This window comes from Panthera pardus, unplaced genomic scaffold (assembly GCF_024362965.1).
Source record: "Panthera pardus isolate Hobbes unplaced genomic scaffold, ASM2436296v1 HiC_scaffold_8, whole genome shotgun sequence".
Classification (NCBI taxonomy): domain Eukaryota; kingdom Metazoa; phylum Chordata; class Mammalia; order Carnivora; family Felidae; genus Panthera; species Panthera pardus.
In genome coordinates this window covers 4,582,195-4,595,571 of record NW_026527013.1, presented here as the reverse complement: position 1 = coordinate 4,595,571, position 13,377 = coordinate 4,582,195, and the positions used below count along the sequence as shown (strand labels likewise).

The 13,377-nt window shown below is 50.5% G+C and overlaps 1 protein-coding gene across 5 annotated transcripts in view; it reads left to right on the top strand.

The window, feature by feature from the left end:
* Positions 1 to 10,550, top strand: part of ACER1 (alkaline ceramidase 1) — a 46,180-nt gene extending 35,630 nt beyond the window's left edge. For all 5 annotated transcript variants that reach the window (XM_019430880.2, XM_053897671.1, XM_053897672.1 and 2 more), the window contains exons 2-6: positions 4,972 to 5,086; positions 5,169 to 5,310; positions 6,024 to 6,161; positions 9,254 to 9,391; positions 9,696 to 10,550. In XM_019430880.2, the coding sequence (XP_019286425.1) occupies positions 4,972 to 5,086; positions 5,169 to 5,310; positions 6,024 to 6,161; positions 9,254 to 9,391; positions 9,696 to 9,861 (699 nt within the window). In that variant the 3' untranslated portion in view covers positions 9,862 to 10,550. The remainder of the gene's footprint in view (positions 1 to 4,971; positions 5,087 to 5,168; positions 5,311 to 6,023; positions 6,162 to 9,253; positions 9,392 to 9,695) is intronic.
* The last annotated feature ends 2,827 nt before the right edge of the window (positions 10,551 to 13,377 follow it).

The following is a 13,377-nucleotide window of genomic DNA, read 5'->3' as shown; positions in this document are numbered from 1 at the left end:
TCTTTCAGTGCCTGGCCTCACACGTCCCCCTCCAACAGCTTCCACAGTAGCGTTCGTTATGCTCCCCCATTTTACTGATGCAGGAAAGGGAAACCCAGAGACAGTACGTCACGCAGCCAGGGAGCAGGGACGCTCCCTCTTAATCATTGCCACCCGTCTAGGCCTCTTGTCTCTTAAGGCAGGGGGTAAAAGCAAACTCTGGAGTCCCCAGAGCTGTGAGACCTCAGGGAAGTCACTCCACCTCTCTGAGGTCCAGTTTTCTCATTGCCAGAGAAAGAACTAGAAAGCCACACGTTGGGGGGATGGGGAGGCGGAGCAGGGGGCATGCGAGGACTAAAAGCAATGTCTACAAAACCATGATGTCAACAGGTGAGAAAGTGACAGTCCTAACGCCTTCCATCCAGAATGTTCCAGGCACAAGGCATTCTTCTGCCAAGTGTTTTCACGTATGTGACTGGTCATCCGTGTAAACCTGTTTTGAGGTCCAGTCAACAGGAAATATTTCCCGAATGGGGAGGACACAGCCCCTGTTCTGAGAGCCGTCTAGTGGGAGAGCGAGACAGTTCCAGACTGGCGGACAAACGTTAGGACAGAGGGACATAGCACAGCGGGAGGCCACCTGACCCTGCCTTGGGGAATTGGGAAGGCTTTATCGGAAAGTGATGCCCAGGTGACAGGTGGAGGTGGAGTTGGCCTGGCCAAGAGGGGTAAGTGGGGACAAGGGATGTTCCAGGCAGTACGGACGGCACGTGCAAACTTCTGGAGGTTAAGGGGTGAGAGAAAGCATGGCTCATTTGGAAGAACTGGGTCATCCCTCACACCTAGATGATAAAGTTGAAGGTGGAGAGAGATGAGTCATGGAGGGAGTTTGTAAGTCAAGTTTAACAGTTTGCATTTTATTTATGGGAGTCACAGATGTGTTTTAAATGGAGGGTTTAGAGTTTGGGAAACTGGTTGGTTCAGCATCTCTGGCCACGCTCGATACACCCTAAGGGCTGGTGTTTGAAGGCAGAGGGAACGTAGGATTTGTTTGGGATTTTGCCCGTATTCAGTATCCATGGCCCCATTTTCCCTATGACCCCCTAGCTGCCCTTCTCCAACTGGTTATGGTCTCAGTGGGGTGGTCAGTCAAGGGGCTCCCCCTCCTCTGGCCAAGGGTGGGTGTGGTCTCGGCAACATTCCAGAATGTGATGAATCTCGGGCCCGGATAGAACAGCTACAAAGTTGCCCAAAAGCTGCCTCCTGAAGAGACTGTCCATTCAAGGCTCAGAGCTGTTGTGGTTTCTGGTTTTCCTTGTCTTCCGCAATTCTTTTGATTAATGAGTTCGCCATAATAAATGACTGAATGATAACTAATTTAATGAGTAATTACATACACACATATTTATATTTGTGGTAAAAGTTCACCAAATTCATTTCCTGTTGCTTGCTACCGAAGAACCCTAGCTAATATACCAATGGTGATGATTTTGCTGGATTGAAGAAATAGAAAGCTAGCTTAAGCAAAAAAAAAAACCCAAAAACCCAAAGAGGAAAAATGCATTGGCTAGGTACTGGGGTATCTCAAAATGGAAAGACGAGTTGCTTGGGAAGGCTGGGATCCAAGGCAGGTCTGGAGGATTTAGCTCAAAGGCAGACTCCCCGTGGCCTCAGTCTTGTCTGTTTGTGGTGGCAAGACGGCTGACATATCTTAAACATCGAGACGATATCCCCAGATCTTAGGGAACGGACAATGGCGTGACACAATCTTGGTGATTCCCAGGCTTTGCGTTCGCTCCAAGTTTCAAATTCCCGAGAAAATCTGATTGGCCCAGTTTGGGATAGGCATCTACTCCAGTGGGGGGAGGGGGGCAGGGCTCATGATTCAGACACACCAAGTGTGTAGTCACTGTGAGCTAGGTGGCCATGCCAGACATGTGTTTGACTTGTCCGTTGGTGGGCATCAGACACCTTGGCGTGGAAAACAAGGACATGGAAAACGAGTGGAACCAGACCAGTTCCACTCGTGCCAAACCAGTTTTCCAAGGGTCCTCATGGTGGCTTTTGAGCTGGTTTGCCATCACCCAAGGAGAGCCATGGGCTTCCCTAGAATCAGAAGGACGCCTGCCTTGGGACACCTGCCTGGTGCCCAGGACCTAGGCTCCTAGAGGGTGGCCTTGGACCAGGTAAATCATTTCCCTATACCCACCACCACGCTCTGTAGTTTTTTTTATTGAAGTGTAGTTGACACACAATATTATATTAGTTTTAGGGGTTTGTCAATTACATATGTTCCACAATGCTCACCACGGTGAGTATAGTTAACGTCTGTCACAATGCAAGGTCATTACAATATTCTTGACTGTACTCCCTGTGCTGTACTTTTCAGCCCTGTGACTTATTTATTTTGCAACTGGAAGCTTGTATCTCTTCGCATAATCTGCCTACCCCTCCCCCCCTCCCCTCTGGCAACACCCAGATCCTTCTCTGTATTTATGAATTTGTTCTCTTTGTTTGTTTGTTCGTTTGTTTTTAAGATTCCACATAAAAGTGAAATCACACAGCATTTGTCTTTCTCTGTCTTATTGAACTTAGCATGATACTCTCTAGGTCCATCCATTTGTCACAAATGGCAAGATTTTATGCTATTTTACAGCTGAGTAGTATTCCGATGTATGTATAGACCACATCTTCTTTATAGGTTTTAAAGATTTTGGGGGTGCCTGGGTGGCTCAGTCGGTTAAGTGTCCAACTCAGGTCATGACTCAGGTCATGATCTCACAGTTGGTGGGTTCGAGTCCTGCGTCAAGCACTGGGCTGACAGCTCAGAGCCTGGAGCCTGCTTCGGATTCTGTGTCTCCCTCTCTTCCAAATTAGCGTTTTTGTGTTTTGGGGGGTAAACGCTCAGCAGCAAAATAACCGCTCATGTGGTATTTCTATTTTTAATTTTTTGAGGGGCCTCCACAGCGGCTGCACAATTTGCTTTCCCACCCACAGTGCACAAGGGTTTCCCTTTCTCCACATCCTCCCCGACATTTGTTATTTCTTCTTCTTCCCTTGTTTAATACTCGCCATTCTGACTGGTGTGGGGTGATAGCTCATTGCTTTTGACTTGCGCCCTAGTCTTCAGGACGTTGAGAAATAACGGAGTGCCCTAGTTAACAGGGCACTGTTTCTTCACTTTCTAAGATGGGATTCAGGCAACAAAAGAGACCTTTACAAGAGGAAGATTTTATTGGGGAGAGAAGGCTGCAAATGAGTGAGCAAGCAGGCTGACCTCACGTTTTTTTTGTTTTCTTTTCTTTTTTTAATATGTTTTTTATTTATTTTTGAGACAGAGAAAGACAGAGCATGAGCAGGGGAGGACCAGAGAGAGGGAGAGACACAGAATCTGAAGCAGGCTCCAGGCTCCGAGCTGTCAGCACAGAGCCCGATGTGGGGCTTGAACCCACGGACCGTGAGATCATGACCTGAACGGATGTCTGACGCTCAACCGACTGAGTCATCCACGCACCGCCCCCCCCCTTTTTTTTTAATATATGTGAGAACACCTTTTTTCTGAGCTCATGTGAGATATCTCTGTGGCCCAGACATATCTGGGGGAAACTTTGAGGGGCATTGAAGTCCTGTATCAGCAGTCAGGGACTCTGAACCCTTGGAATTCTGGTGCAAACGTTCTTGTCACCTTAATTGTACTCATAGACTAGTGAGACCTGGGGACCTCTGGGTCAAGGACACAAAGAGGGAGCGATAATGCAGATGTCAGAAATGCAGACATGGAAGGTTAGAACATTGATTTTACCTCCTCCTAGTTAGTGGGTGGGGGGGAGTATGGATCCAATCCCACGTCACTTGGACCCAGAATCCCAGGAACTGGTATTCTTTGGTTTCAAATGAAACAGCCCACTAAAAACAGCTTAACTAGAAAGGATCATATCTGATTATTTTTTTGAAATGGAAGTCTGGAGGTAGATGGTTCTGGAATAGCTGAATTCAGCAACTCGACGTCATCAAGCCCTTTGGCTCTGCCATTCACAGGGAAATGGTTCTCAAAACAGCGTCCAGGGACACTGTGGGGTCTCTAGAGCTTTCAGAGGTTCCTCGAGATGAAAATTATTTTCATAATAACATGAAGATTTTATCTGCCTTTTTCACTCTAATTATCTCACCAGGGTACCATAGAATCTTCTAGGGGCTTTGTGATGAGTGATGACATCATCTCTCAAATGGCCAAGGGAATGTGTGCTGGTGTAGTCCTGCATTTTGAAAATTTCTCAGTTTCACTTCCTAATGTTTATTTTTTTTTTTTGACAGAGAGAGAGAGAGAGAGAGAGAGAGAGAGAGAGAGAGAGAATGAGCGGGGGAGGGGCAGAGAGAAAGGGAGACACAGAATCCGAAGCAGGCTCCAGGCTCTGAGCTGTCAGCACAGAGCCCAACGTGGGGCTCGAACCCACGAACCGTGAGATCATGACCTGAGCCGAAGTCGGCAGCTTAACCGACTGAGCCACCCAGGCGCCCCCCTCAGTTTCACTTTCTAATTCAGTAAATCCTGATAAATGTAGCTCACATTAATGAAAAAAAAAAAAAAGTAATAGATTCATTTGCATTCGTATCCCATTGGTCAGACCAAGTCACAAGGGCTCAGCGAGTTGCAAGGAAGGCTGGGAAATGTAGTCTTTAGTTGCGCCGCTGTGTCTTAAAGTTGGGGATCTTATTTCTAGAAGGAAAAGGGGGAGAATGTATGCTGCAGAAAGTCAGTAGATAGACTTTGCCACATTCGTTGAGTGAATGAGTGAATGAACTCACAGAAAAACAGACGGAGTGACGAATGTACTGATGACTGGTTGACTGCCAATATCAACCGACCGATTGCCAGAGTCTGGGTTCCTTAACTGCCTGAAAGAGGGCAGATGACCAATGGCTAAGGACTGAGGGTTTCCTCCTCTGCCTCCGCTTCTGACGACCCCCTCCCCACGTCCTCCTCTTTTCCAGTTCAGCAATGTCACCTTCTTCATCTTTGGGCCTCTCATGATGTTTCTGATGTACCCCTATGCCCAGAAACGCTCCCGCTGCATTTATATCACTTGGATCCTCTTTATGGTCATAGGTAGGTGGGGGTCTGTGACACTGGGGTGGCGGGGGTTGGGGGGACAGCCCTCTTGACCACCTACCTTTGTCTCTTGCTCCAGGCCTATTCTCCATGTATTTCCACATGACGCTTAGCCTCCTGGGCCAGCTGCTGGATGAGATTGCTATCCTGTGGCTGCTGGCCAGTAGTTACAGCATATGGATGCCTCGCTGTTACTTCCCCACTTTCCTAGGAGAGAACAGGTGGGGCTGGGGCCGGTCCTCTGTGGGTCCCATCAGAGCCCATCTGAGTTCCTTGGAATCCCTCCCCTGACCAGCCGGATCAGGGCTTTCTCCCGACCTTATCTGACTTAACTCCTCCTCTGGAAATCCTCCCCTGATCCTACCTGGATAGTTTGGTACCTTCTCCAGAATGTGTCTAAACCCGTCAAACCCATACTTAAGCTTACCTGGGCCCCAGGGACCTCTCCCATGAGCCTATCACCTGGGCTCCCTGGAACTTTCTTTGGATCCTCCTGGGTCCCTCTCTTGACCCGAGACCCCTCTGAATCTCTCTCCTGATGCTATTTGACCCACCTGAGGCTCCCTGGACCCCTCTTCTGATAGTGTCTGGGACCAACGTAATTTCTTCCTTAATCCTACCTGACTTCCCTTAACCCCTTGTCTGGCCTGGGCCCTGGCACCCTCTGCTGAGCTGACTAAGCCCTTTGAGCTTCCCTGAGACCCTCTCGTCACCCTATCCACCCCCTTCAGACCCTGCCTCGACCCTTCTTGGGACCCTCTGCTGAGCCCACCCGGGAGCCTCAAGATCTTTTTCTGAGTTCAGTTGGGCTCCCTAGAACCCCTTCCCTTTGCTCATCTACCTCTGCCGCAAGATCTCCTGACCCTGCCTGACCCCCCCCCCCCCGCCAGACCCTTCCAGTCACCCTCCCACAGCTGAGTCCTTCTTCCCTCAGGCCCCGGTTCACCTGTCTGGTCCTCATCACCACGGTGGTCAGCACCTTCCTGTCCTTCCTGAGACCTGTGATCAACGCATACGCTCTCAACAGCATCGCTGTGCACATCCTCTACATCGTGTTCCAGGAGTATAAGAAGTGGGTAGTGGCCGCAGGTGCCTGCCCGGGGAGGTGGCTCCCATCACCCTCCAGGCACCCCCCTCCCCTGCTTACTCATTGAGTCCCAGCCCCAGAGTGCTCATCGACTCCAGGCTCAAGGAGAGGATATGCTTTCCCCAAGATCATCTACTAACAAGGAGTACTGTTGGGACTGGAACCGAAGGCTGTCTGATAGCAGAACTTGTCCTTTGCATCATGAAAACCCCAAACATACGTACAAGCAGAGACTATTGCACCATAAACCTCCGTGTGCCCACTAACCAGCCTCGACAACTGTCAGCGTTTGCGTTATGCATTCCCCCAGATTCCACACACTGGCACCTATGAACTTTTCAGGATTTAACCCTCCTACTTAAGAGGGTTTTTTTTTTTTAACCCATACTAGACCTTGACAGGATAGAGGTGGGGGGGGGGGACTCTCAAATGGGGCAATTTGAGGAGAGCTGAATAAAAGGCTTATTTACAAAGGAGATGGCAGGTGTAGGAAAATCACCAGGGAATTTAGAACCCCTGTGCTAATAAGCGTGGGCTCCTATGACCATCAGGATACCTGGGTGGGGGTAATAGGAGGGAGTGATTACAAGAGTCTGGAAGGAGAGAGCCCTGCGGAGAGGGCCTCCTTAGCAAGAAATGTCACCTCCAGTTGCTGGTTGCAGCTAGCCTGAGTCAACCCCACATGGAGGAGGCCAGAGAAACAAATATTCTAACTGTACTCTCCCCGTATCCTTTGGTTTCTTGCTGGGGTGCTCCATTGGCCAACCCAGCTGGAAACCATTGGCTACTCCAGCTGGAAACCATTGGCCAACTCAACTGGAAGCCATTAGCTAATCTAACTGGAAGCATTCAGTCCACACAACTCAGCATCCCACCTCCCTGGGGCATAGGGCAGACCGGAGAGCGTCAGGGAAGGATCTAGAGGGACAAATGTTAGATATGGCGCACACAGTGCTAACCAAGTTGACAATACCCAGATTGAAGTGATGTTGCCTCAGTTTCTCAAGATGTCTTCTTACAACTAGTCATGTTGAAAGCGGGATGCAAACACAGTCTCTTAGGTTTTCTTTTTTTTTTCAACTTTTTTTTTTTTTTTTTTATTTTGGGGACAGAGAGAGACAGAGCATGAACGGGGGAGGGGCAGAGAGAGAGGGAGACACAGAATCAGAAACAGGCTCCAGGCTCCGAGCCATCAGCCCAGAGCCTGACGCGGGGCTCGAACTCACGGACCGCGAGATCGTGACCTGGCTGAAGTCAGACGCTTAACCGACTGCGCCACCCAGGCGCCCCATCTTAGGTTTTCTTTATATCATAGCAGTCTCTGCCTCCCTCCCCTGTCTTCCTGCCTCTGATTTGATAACAGAAAAACTTCATCATTTTGTCCTGTAGAATATTCTAGATGTAGCTGTCTGCTTCCTGTGTGGTGTCTTTCGTTGTGTTTATAGATATAGATATAGAATAGATACAGATATAGATATAGATATAGAGATAGATATAGAGATATAGATAGATATAGACACATATTTGGTATTTCCTGAAAATTAACATTTAGATCTGGATTTAGGTTTACATGTTTTTAGGCTAGAATGTGTCATGTGTGGTTCTGGGTGCTTCTTTTTCCATCCCATTAGGCCCCCATAATGAGTGGTTGTTCCACATCTAGTGCTATTAAGATTGATCAGGCCCATAATTCCTCCTGCAGTGATTATCTGGAGTTCCTCCTTTAAGAAGGACTTTCACTCATCAACCTTGAAATACGCTTTGCACAGGAATGATAGGACTGATCATTGAGTGTTTCCTTTAACTGATCCATTTCTAGCGTAATGAGTTGGGGCCTTACCTGAGTAGGGACCCCGGAAAGTTTTTAAAAAGTATTATTATGAACGCATAGATGTTTACGCCCTAGAGGTGTTTCGATCCATTGCAATCACCGTGTTGTATTTTTAACTTTTTATTTTGAAGTGATTGCAGACTCCTGGCAAGTTTCAAAAATAGTACAGAGTTTTGTGTCTCCTTTCCCCCAGCTCCCCCCAGCCTCTCCAATGGAGTGTCTTGTGTAACCATAGTACAGCCTCAAAAGGAGGAAATTGACGATGGTATTAACTAGACCTCAGACTCTGTTCAGATTTTGCCAGTGCTTCCTCACTGTTCTTTTTCTCGTGTGACGTTCAAACTGTCCCGTTTTAGACTAGGGGGCAGGGCCCGCACTGTAAACCATAAAGGAGTCGTTGCCTCACCACATTCCCTCATATGCTCTTTCCTGAAGGACACGGAGTCAGCTTTGCTGCTGGGGAAACAGATTCTGAGCGTGAGTCGTCCCAAGAGACGTGGCCTCCAGGGAATTTACCCTCCCACATATGGACATGCACGTTCTCATAGCCACACGGACAGGAATTCTCCTGCACTGACTCACGGTTGTGCACACACACAGAGCCCCAAACTCACAAACAGGGAAGGGCTAGTTGATTAAGAAATCTGCAGTCTGACAAGCCTGGCTCAGCCCCCAGCTCCACTTGCTGGCTGTGTAACCTTGGGTGCGGTTAGAGCGATACCTTAATCTCGCACACCTGCTCTCTCGTCTACAAAACGAGAATCATAGCGTTGCTGTCAGGGCCGAGTTTTGATCTGAAGGACTTTTATTATTGTTTTTTAAGTCTATTTATGTTGTGTGTGACAGGCAGAGAAAGAGCGTGCGTGCAGGAGAGCTCGGGAGGGGCAGAGAGAGGGAGGGAGAGAGAGAGAATCCCAGGCAGGATCTGCACTGTCAGCACAGGGCCCGATGTGGGGCTTGAACTCACGAACCGTGACAGCATGACCCGGGATGAAATCAAGAGTCAGAAGCTTAACCAACTGAGGCACCCAGGCGCCCCTGACCCGAAGGACTTTCAGAACTGTACCTGGCATCCTATAAGTGCTCAGCAAACGTTAACAACAAGCACAAATTGGGCCCCCTCCGCCTTGTACTCTTGGTCATTCCCTGCTCCCGGCCTCATCTCCTTGGATGGAGGAATTTCCCATCAGCCCCTTCAGGCTCTGCTATCTGAGCCAGGCTCTGATCTTCCTCCTTCTCTCCCTAGGACCAACAACAAGGAGCTTCGGCACATAATGGAGATGTCTGTAGTGTTATGGGCTTTCGCGCTGACCAGCTGGATCAGTGACCGCTTGCTTTGCAGTTTCTGGCAACGGATTAACTTCTTTTACCTGCACAGCATCTGGTAAGGACCTGCCCTGGAGGTACGGAGCCCCAGAACCAGAAAATCTCAAGATGCCAGAGCTTGGAGCAGGAGCCTGGGGGCAGAGAGGGGAGGCACGGATACTGGGAGTGCCTGTGTGTGTGTGGGGGGGGGGGGGGAGGGGGTGCTGGTTTCAGTCAAGGGTCAAGTCCAGAAGGTCCCTTTGGAAGGTCAGAACCCGCGAGAGGTCAGGACCCATGAGAAGTAAGGAGAGAAGCAAGGAGGGGGCATCGGGCTAGCTCGGGGACATCCTGTGCCCTCACCACCTCCTCCCTGCACCCCACAGGCATGTGCTTATCAGCATCACCTTCCCTTATGGCATGGTTACCATGGCCTTGGTGGACGCCAGGTATGAGATGCCAGGTCACACCCTCAAAGTCCGCTACTGGCCTCGGGACACGTGGCCCGTGGGGCTCCCCTACGTGGAAGTCCGTGATGACAAGAACTGCTGATGTCTGCCAGCTTCTTGGCCAGCCAACCACCTGCCAAGTCAAGTCCCCTGTGTCTTGAGGAAGGAGGACTGGATCAGGAGTCTGAGAGACACTCACGGTTCTTTCCTCCAGCTCCCTTTCCCCTTCCTCCTCGTCCTGCACGGCCCCACCCCAAGACAGGGGACCTCGCGACCCTTCCGTGCAGTAGTCTGATGACCTGGGGGGGCTGCCCGGCATAGGTCCACTCCACGACCCGCCCTTATTCTCTTTCAGTTCCTCTTTTCTGTTCACTTTGTGAGGCTGGGTCACCACGGGCTGCGATCACCCGGCATCCACTGCGAACGGCCTCAGGCTGGGGCTTGGTCCCCGGGCATCTCATAAATAGCGGTGGTCACTGCCGGACCTGTCCTTGGCCATGCAATGAGCTCGCGGTTTGTGAGTTCGAGCCCCGCGTCGGGCTCTGTGCTGACAGCTCGGAGCCTGTTTCCGATTCTGCGTCTCCCTCTCTCTCTGCCCCTCCCCCGCTCGTGCTCTGTCTCTCAAAAATAAATAAACATTTAAAAGAAATATAAAGAGCACCAGGCTCGGCGTCGGGCAGAGCTAAGCTTGAATCCTGCTCCGTGATTTCCTGGTTGTCTCATCTGGGGGAAGTGGTTTTTCCTACCTTTGAAACGGAAGCATCTTGTCTGTAGTATGAAAATGTGCTTTGCGTCTGTTTTCCCGTTCATTCATTCACCTCTTCGACAAATGCGCGTGGAGTTGGACAGATGCTTTATGTCTGACACTACCCATTGCTGATACCAGACAGCAAAGACATACGATGTCCCTGCTGTCACGCGGAGACACCTGTTGGACAAATACAAAGACACAGAAGGCATTTCCAGACACTAATGAGTGCTGCCACGGGGATGAAGCAGGTGATGTTTCAGAGAATCGTGAGGTGGGGAAGCAGCCCTTTCAAGTGGGCGCTCGGGGTGGGGGTGGGGGGGTGCGCTTTCCGGATGAACTTCCATGACCAGAGGAGACCAGCCATCCTGGAGAACTTGGCAAGGCCGTGCTGGGGAGAGAGAATGGCAGGTGTGTGACTGCCAGGGTGTGGGTGAACTGGAGGCTAGGAAATGGCAAGAAATTCGTAACCGGAGGGCCCGGGCTGGGTTTGGTACCCATGGGCCACTTGACATTCTTCGCAAAGGAAGATTGTCTGGCATCTAGGCCATCGCTCACTCCCAGAGGAGTAGAGGCTAGCCCATCGGGCCTCTGGCCTGCTGGAGAGCTGGGCTAGCCTCCGCTCTAATTGAAAGCCTCTACTCTACTCACGTTTATTGAGTACCGTGTGCTATATGCCCAGGACACACATCATCGAACCTAACCCCCCCCCCCACAGCCCTTCAGATAGACACAAACATTCTCGTTTTATAGATGTGTCTCAGAGAGGGCAAGCAACTTGCCCAGGACCACACAGCCCGGATGTGAACCCCGTCTGTCCTTCCCCCAAAGTCCCTCGCCCCGCAGTTAGTCAGCTGGACGATCGAATCGGGATCTCAGGCCCACTGCCTCCAGAGCCCTGTGGGATTTCTCGTTCTAGAAGCCCTAGGTTCTTCACCTCTGGTCCCAGGATGGATGGTGGTAGGAAGAGAGGGGCAGAGAGGGGAGGGTGTTTCTGCCAACCTGCAAAATTGTCTGCAAAATGTCGCCTCGGCGTTTTCGGTGGGGGAGAGGAGCTGTGCTCGCGAGAGAGTCTCTAGAGGGACGTGAAGAACCTTCGTTCAAAACTTTGAGTGGAGGTAAATCTGTTCCCGTCCCTCCCACCCAAGCCTCTGTCCCTAAGTGCATGGCAACAGTGTGTCCCCAGCCTCTACCTCCTGGCCCCTGCCGACCCCTCCTCACAGCCTCCTCTTGGGGCATAGAGGCAGCGGGCGGGTAGGAGGCCTGGATACTGGGCTCGTCTAACTTGAAGTAGCTGTGTGATCTTGGCAAGTCCCGGGCACCATCAGGGAGGACTCTTCGTAGCAAAGGATAAAGCGTTCCACTCCAGCTGGCTGAACTGACAAAAGGACAATCAGCATATAAACATTTGAAGTGAAGAAGCAAGCTGCAGATACGGCCGGGTCCAGGCTTCTGAGTGACATCACCAGGGTCGGTCTCCCTCCACCCCTCTGGTCTACCTCATGGGGGGGGGGGGCGGTGGGAAGTTGCTTTCAGCAGTGCTAGGCTTCACATCCTTCCAAATCGAAAAGTACATACTGAAGCTCCGAGGGGACATGCTCAATGTCATTAGAGAAATGTAAATCAAAGCCATGAGATGCCATTTCGTATCTATGAAGTTGGTCATAAATAAATTAAAAAAAAAAACAGAAAAATGAATGTGGAGAAAATGGGACACTTGCACATTGCTGATAGAAATGTAAATTGATGGGGCACTTGGGTGGCTCAGTCGGTGAAGCGGTCGACTTCGGCTCAGGTCACGATCTCACGGTTCATGAGTTCGAGCCCGGCGTCAGGCTCTCTGCTGACAGCTCGGAGCCTGGAGCTGCTTCGGATTCTGTGTCTCCCTCGCTCTCGTGTCTATCGGGGGATGAATGGATAAACCAAATGTGGTGTGACCATGCAGTGGAATATTATTCTGCTATAAAAAGGGGTGAAGCACTGAACACACGATGCTCTGAGACAGAAGCCAGACACAAAAGGCCACATGGTTTGTGACTTCACTGATATGAAATGTCCAGAACAGGCAAAGCCACAGACACAGGAAGCGGATGCGTGGGTGCCAGGAGCTGAGAGGAGGGAACGGGGAGTGACAGCTAATGGGGATGAGTTTCCTTTTGGGGTAAAGAGTATGTTTTGGAGCTAGCTACGGATGGGGGTCGCAATGCCACTGAATTGTATATATTCTTTAACATCATTAACGGTCGGTTTTATGTTATGTGAGTTTCTCCACAACTAAAATTTGTGAGCGGCTCCCAGAGCCGCTCTCAGCAGGTCTTAGGTCATGCCCGACCCCACTAAACCAGTCCCGGGAGCCAGAGTCACGGTCCTTTGATTGGCTAGGTTGGGACCTGTGCTTCCTCTTGCCAGGAGGGAGCCCCACTCTAACTGGCGTCTGAGAGGGGGGCGAGTGGGGGTTGGGGGTTGAAGTTCCCCCTCAAGTCGTATGCCCTGTCATGGGTTGGCATTCTCCCGGAAGGGCTGCCATTTAAAAATTCACACTTACAGGCTCATATCGGCTCTGGCTCAGGGATTGTTTCACAGTGAAAATAGCAGACGTCCGCTGTGCTACCCTTTCCCGGGGAAATACTTTGTTGTACCTACTCTGGGTCTGCTCTCATACCATTCACGGCTCCCCATTGCCTATGGGATAAGGGACACAGGCTTCAATGTCATATAGAAGACCCGCTCCGAGTTGAAGTTCATCTAAGATGGGACTCCAACTGGCCACTGGGCTGTGCTCCAGCTTGGTCATGTTCAGTATGCTGGCTGTGTGTGCATTTGTGGCTGGCAAGAAACTGGTAGGTACAGGGAACATGCTGGAGATCAGAA